The following is a 7,089-nucleotide window of genomic DNA, read 5'->3' as shown; positions in this document are numbered from 1 at the left end:
GGCCGCGCAGGCCACGGCGGGTCTCTGGGGACAAGAAACCTGTGCCACGCTCCGGAGCTCTATTTTCTATAAGTTTTGTAAAATTTTTTATAGAGAAGAGGGAAAGTTTCACTGAGTTGTCCTTGTTCTCGCAGTGATACTTGATTCTTAGCATAATAATAACGTGAAGAATTAAAACTTAGTGTAAAATATTGATGCTCATAAGTCTGGCAGCTTTATTTCTGGTAAACGTAGAACAGCTCTTAAAAAGGAGGGTCAGCGATATTATCTTCTCAGAATGGAAATGTGCACAACTGGCAGCCTTTTCCCTTGGTTATCTTTCATCCCTGTGCTGCTGACAGCAGTCAAATACAGCATCTTCCATGTGCTGCCTTTTGCTCATGCTCTGCCCGTGACTTTGCTTTCTGCCATTTCTCAAGTGTGTGTGGATCCCGATGAGTGCCAGCAAAGGGCACACGGATGCCAGGCCCTTCTAGCTCTTTCTCTGAGTGTGGGCTCTGTACCTGTCCAGTGGAGCACTATCTCCATGTGACTTGGCAACCTGCCATATCTTTCCTTCTAAATCAAAGCAAGTTCCTTCTTCCTAACCCCCCCGCGTGTTGGGATAAGTGCATTTTCTTGCATTTATCTGGCCTGTGGCAATTAGACTGCTGGTTCTGAAATGCAGACAGATAGCAGAAAGTAGTTGCAAAAAAACTCCAAACCTAACCCAAATGTGAGGGAAAAACTCAACAACGCAATAAAAACCCCTCACCTTGACTCTGTCTAAGCAGAAGCAGATACCAAAGAAGATGAGCTAGAAGGGTGCCTACCTTCTCATTTTCAGGGCCTTCACCTAAACTTTCTTGTATTTTTTTCTGAATCTGTTTGTAGAAGTTGGTATAAGTACCAGCACTGTGGCTCAGGCTGCAGATCCTCACTATTTTTTGTGAAAGGGTAATGCTTGAAAGCACCTAAGAAAGACTGACAGTGGGGCACCTGGCTAGACCTGTGCTTCTTTAATGTAAACCTGTTCACAAGTATAGGTGCAGCTCTCCCAAGGAGTCCTTCATCTGCATTAGATCTGGTTGTGAACTGGAGAAATCCAGTTCATATAATCCATGATTGTGTTCACCAAGCTATAGCAACTAAGGGTTTGGTGTTAAAAGCCTAGAGGCCTTTCCAGGCAGAGGAGTCTGCTCATCCGTGGGTGGTTTATTCCCCAGCTGGAGTACATCTTCCTATGGCTGAATTGTCAGGATTGCCCAGCATCTGCCTGTGCCTTCAGGAGTTTCTGATGCAATCAGAGCTGGTATTTGCTGCTATTAAATAAGTGCCTAGCAGTTGTCTTAAACTATTCATTTCTCCAAAGAAATCATTATGTGTCAGGGTTTTAAAACTCCTTTTAATTGCAGTTTTTGTTGTAATGGCTCTCTTGTTACAATGTACAATTGCTTCCACAGGCTGGAAAAGCATTTAGGAAATTTCTTCCCCTCTTTGATCGTGTACTGGTTGAGCGATGTGCAGCTGAGACAGTAACCAAAGGAGGAATCATGATACCAGAAAAATCCCAAGGGAAGGTACTACAAGCAACAGTAGTAGCAGTTGGATCTGGAGGCAGAGGAAAGGTAATTACCCAAAGCATTCCCTTTGGGTAGAACTGGTAATGAATGGGGTGCTGGTAGCTGGAATATTGCCATAAGAGTGCAATGGTTATAGTGCAAAAGTGGTTGACAAAAATGGATGACTGTGATAGCTGAAATTGCAAGTGGAGATTCAAAAAGCAGGTAGAAATCTCAAGCTGTCCTGAAATAAATTCCAGCATTCCTTTAATAACTTGTAAAATGGAGTGGGGTTTCTTGTCTTTGCTGTTGGTGGTGGGGGGTCTTTTGGGGAGGTGTTGGTGGTGTTAGTTTATTTTAAATATGTAGACAGTGTTTTGTGTGATACCCTGTTTCATCACATCTCAGCCAAAACCTTGAGGGACCAGCAGACTTCTTTGTTAAAATTATTACATGCTCAAATGTCTGTGACTTCTGAGCAGGGTGGAACCCCAGAATATGGGGGTTCCACAAAATATAAAATGCCTATTTATTGGCTGCCTTATGCTGTGCAAAATATCATTGTCCATAAGGATTAGGCTTGTTGGATTAAAGAAGATCAGCAATCAAAGTAAATAAGTATTGAATAACTGCTTGTTAATTTTGCACATTGGATATGTGTATGGAAATAAGACAGTTCACACAAAGGCCGGTGCCTGAGGGCTTCCACAGCAGAGGGGCTGGTTCCCCACCAGAGCAGTGTTCAGTCAGTAGCAACTCTGGAAAACAGGTTAAATTTCAACCTGGGCACACTGCCTTGGCCTTTCTTTACCATGAGTCCCTCTCTACATCCCAGGCTGGTTTGTGTCAGGATCTGATTTTTGATGGTTTGTATTGTGAAAGGGTGATAATGTTTTACTAATGTGTTAATGTTTTGCTTATAATACAAAAATTTAATTAAACTCTATCAGGTGTTTCTAAACCAGTGAATTGATGGCAACAGTGACAAGTTGATCAAAGTTACAGAAATGGGAAGGTACTTTTTAAACTGGCACTTAGAGAAATTATCCTTGGTTATAGAATATGGACATGGACTTTGTCCCTTGATTTTACAAGGGGGTTTCATGGTTCTTTAAGCGAAGTCCTATTCAGTGTGTCAAGCAAAGACCTCACACTTGTCTTTACAGTTAAAACTAAAAGCAGAGTTGTGATTTCCTGAATGTTTCTGTACATGGATGGGTTGTTGTAGTTTGGAGGAATTCTATTACAGAAAAGTAAGGATTTTTCTCTTTTTTCAGAATGGTGAGATTCAGCCAGTGAGTGTAAAAGTTGGTGAAAAGGTTTTGCTCCCAGAATATGGTGGTACTAAGATCGTACTGGAAGATAAGGTAGGTTTCCCAACTTTGTGAGTGCAAATCAGAATGGTTCCTGAAACACCAGTGATAAATACTGCAGGTACTTTGTGCTGTTAGCACCATTCAAGAAAGGGAGCAGCTGGATCCAGCCACCTTCTGACAGCTGTGCTACTGCTACTTGTGCCCCTGCATGAAAGGCAGCAACCACAGGAACCTCTGACCTGACCTTTGCTGGGTGGGCAAAATGTTCCATATGTCAAGTGCATATTAGAGGGAATCCAAAAAGGCTTAGGAATTCCTGGGGGCATCCTTGCTTTTGGCAGGGAAAGCCTGCAGAATTGTTTTCTAGCAGTTCTTGTGCTTTCCCACTGCTAGAAGTAGTAACTTGAGACCTCTCCAAAGAGTATCTCAGGAACAAAAATAACTTTTTCAAGACTAGCTCTACATGTTGACTTCTTGGTTTGCTTGCTTTTGATTTTGCACTTAATGACTGCAGTAATGCTGACTCAGAACAAGACACTATTTGCAAAACAAGAGAAATATTTACATGACAGAAGCTAATGTTTCTTTTCTTTGCAGGACTACTACTTGTTTAGAGATGGTGACATTCTTGGGAAATATGTGGACTAAACCTGTTGCAGTATCAGTCATCCATTCCACTAAAATGCTGAAATTTTTCTTTCGTCATGTAAATAATGTCCTTTATTTTATAATAAACAGGCATTGAGTCTTTGAAATAACTTGTGATCTCACTGTAACGATGGAACACAAATAAAAATATGTACAGTCAGAAATCAGTTGCTCTTGCTTGAGTTCCATTGAACAGTGAAATTTGGATGACCACCAACCAGCCTTAATTATTCCAAACAACATCATTTTATATCCTTATCTCTGTACTGAGATTGTAAAGGTCTTTACAATAAACTGATAAAACTATTCTGCTTCTGTCTCAGTTTCTGCTGTTGCTCAGTGAAACTGAGTCTCAATTGTGTAATGAGCTCTCTGCACCATTCAATGGTAGTAATATGTTATTTTCACCAAGTCTGTGTAAAATGAGCTTATAATGGTTACCAGAGAGATGCAATCTTGCTGGGGACTTTTATCCAGCTCCCTTGCACGTTGGACTCCTGAGATAGCATGGGTTCTTCTAACTTCTGTCTGAAGACCCTGAAACACTGAAGGTTAAGGCACACACACAGCCTGTCCCCCAGCAGTTGGAAGGAACTTGGTATCAGTCATGTCTGTGCTGTAACAGAATCATCCAGTTCCCAGATGGAGCAGGTAAAAATTAATGGTTATTCTCACTTATCACTCGCTAAACTTTGCCAATAGAAAATAAAAAACCTCCCCCAGCAGTTAACCAGGCAGAAGTGGGGCTGATGCTGATCTTAAATGAAGTTTCTTTACTGATTACCACACCGTCACACCCAGATCTTGAGCTTTCCCTTAACTAAGGAGAGACCTACTTTGACAAATTACATTTCCTTTACCCTTAACACACCATCCTTAAATAGCAAGATATTGACTCAGGTAACGCTGAAGCAATTAAATTTGCATATTCCTGGCTACATTCTCTTGCCTTGACAAGGATTCAGGGTTGAAGGTGCAGGAGCACCCAGATCTGCACTGTTCCTGAGGAGGCTTTCAAAGCTGGGGTGCACAGAGGGATCTAGTGCAGCCCAAGAACAGACAGTGCCTTACGGTGCTTTTGGAGTAGTCCTAGTGAAGTCAGTCAGTACATGGCTTATTGCTGCTGAAACTTCATTGGCAGGAATTAAACTGCACTTCTTTCTCATTCTAGTCACGCTGATAGGAACTCAGCACTGCTAGATACATTATAACCCTTATTCCAGAGGTGCCAGCAAAGAACTGTAACAAAATATTTTTCAGCTCTCCACTCAGATGCTGCAATGAGGGACTCAAACTCTGACACAGTTTGAAACACAATGTATTTTCTGCCAGCACAAGGCAGAAAATAAAGTCCAGCACAAGGCAGAAAACAAAGTCCCTACCATCAGTTGCACAGCACAGGGGTCAGCTGGAGCGAGGCTTTTCCCTAGATGCCATTGATCACCCTGCCATTCCAGCAAGAGCTGCATTTGCCAGGCTTGGCTGCAATGGCTTTTGCTCCCCTTTGGTGTGGGGTGCTTGCTCTTGGCTGCTTACCTCTGCTTGCTCTGGAGCTGAAGACAAACCAGGCACTGCTCTGGGGGTTAAATTTGCACTGAACTATGGGCAGACAGGGAAGATGCTAAATTAATCAAAATACACTTTTTAGTATAAAAGACCTACATCTTAAAATCTGCCCTGTTGCAGTTTTACTTCAGTAGTTACAGCACTGCACCTTCAAGCTGAAACTTCAGATAATCACACCCCAAGGACCTTGCAAGACAATTGATTGTGCAATGAAACACAAACGCCCTGGGAAGCATTATCTCCCACTGCAGCCAGCATGCCTTTATCTCCCAGGATAAGGAGGCAGTCTGCTGCAGTCACACAGCAAAGAGGAGAAGCTATTTTAAGTATTTACAAATGGCTGAGAGACACTATACCCCATCTCAAGGTGCAGTAGGAATTAACTGCCAACAGAGAAATGTTTAGGCCTAAAATTTCAGTGTTTCTTTCCACAATGGCTCTAAAAGACATGAAGTGCATAGGATCACTCTGAGCCCTCACCACACAACCTGGCTGCCCCCAGCTCCACTTTCAGCTCACACTTTCAGCCCAGCAGGTTTTCAGCAGCCTGATATAATGCCTATTTATTAAAATATAAAATTCCTATTTATTATATAAATAAAATAAAATATAAAATGCCTATTTATTAAACTTAGCATGGCTGAATCTAGTACAGTTTACGTAGGTGATTAAAAACAGAAGTCACACTTCATGGGAATAAGTAATTTAGGGATGTGGGGGGAAAATAGTGTTCCTAAGCCTAATTAAATGGAGGACACACTGGAACATTTGCTGGATTGACAGGAACGTTCTATCCTTGCACCACAAGGCTCTCACTGCAAGCAAGGACGAGGCAACTGCCACCCAGCCAAGGTGATCCATCTGTGTTACTGCCTGTCAGACCATGACTGTGTGCCAAATCCCATACCCCTTGGGTTCTTCAAGCAAGGACAGACAGTCACAAACCCTCTTTCTTTACTGTGTTCTTCCTGTAGGAAATTAGGCTTCTTTCCACTGTTTTCTACATGGTTTAAAAACTTCAGTTTTAATGTAAATGCTGCATATTGCCCCACCTGCTTTTTTGAGGGGATACAGTCTTCAGTCTTTCTTCAGTCTGCCTGAATTCCAAGGAAACCAGGTGGACCCCATCTTTTGTGACTTTCTTTTCTTAACACTTCAGAATAGCTTCCATTCTCAGCAGCTGTAGTGTTTTCAGAGAGCTTTTCTCACCCTGGTTATGTTATCCTGCCACAGTAAGAAAATAATGGAACATTTATAGGCCAATAGAGAAGAAAGGACAGACAGGTCCCTAGCAACACATGCATGGCTGATTAAATTTTGGCCACATATTCAAATTTTCATTAATGAAGGCCATAAGATGAAGACCAGCTGAAACTCCAAATGTGAAATTACTCCTGTTAAGATTTTGTTCAAAAGCAGCTTGAAATTTAATGAAAATAAAAATAATAAGCATCTTCCAGGAATACAGGGTTAATTATCAAGGAGCAGCGCAAGATAACCCTATACAATTTAAGATCTTAATAAATGAGGCAGATTTCTTTCCCTTTTTCTGCAGACACATGAACCATCTTCAGACTGAACTAACAGACACATATTTTTCTCTGAGAGGTATTTCTTCATGGTCAGATTTGTTTCCATATTAAAAGCAAGATGGCCATGAAAGAAAAGTCAGGGACAAATGGAAATATCAAGTTCCCAGCTTTTCTGTGCTTTAAGGTTAAACCTTGAATATGGTGATAGGAAAAAAAAACCACAACAATAAAAGAATAATGCAAACAAGCTGCTGAATTTTGAAGGACTCAAGCCACTAGAACTGCTTGTGTTTCGAAACTGGCTAATAATAATATCAATCTCATAAAAAAATAATGTTGGAACACAGCTGGCCTAAAGAAGTACTAGGATATTTCTACTCCTCATGCCAATACACCAATTTCTCACAGCATTTTAAACCTTTTGATGGTTTATTACACAAGCTGCGTTTCGCCACACAACCCGAAGAGCCGACATCCCTGACATGC

The 7,089-nt window shown here is 41.5% G+C and overlaps 1 protein-coding gene across 1 annotated transcript; it reads left to right on the top strand.

The window, feature by feature from the left end:
- Positions 1-1,222: 1,222 nt before the first annotated feature.
- HSPE1 (heat shock protein family E (Hsp10) member 1) lies at positions 1,223-3,811 on the top strand. The gene is made up of 4 exons (XM_005416132.2): positions 1,223-1,291; positions 1,443-1,607; positions 2,819-2,908; positions 3,455-3,811. Exons 1-4 carry the CDS (start codon positions 1,223-1,225, stop codon positions 3,503-3,505), a joined length of 375 nt encoding a protein of 124 aa, XP_005416189.1. The 3' UTR covers positions 3,506-3,811.
- Positions 3,812-7,089: the final 3,278 nt, after the last annotated feature.

The sequence above is a fragment of the Geospiza fortis genome, unplaced genomic scaffold (assembly GCF_000277835.1).
Source record: "Geospiza fortis unplaced genomic scaffold, GeoFor_1.0 scaffold112, whole genome shotgun sequence".
Taxonomy (NCBI): Eukaryota; Metazoa; Chordata; class Aves; order Passeriformes; family Thraupidae; genus Geospiza; species Geospiza fortis.
The sequence above is the reverse complement of the archived record's forward strand: the minus strand, read 5'-3'. Positions and strand labels throughout refer to the sequence as shown.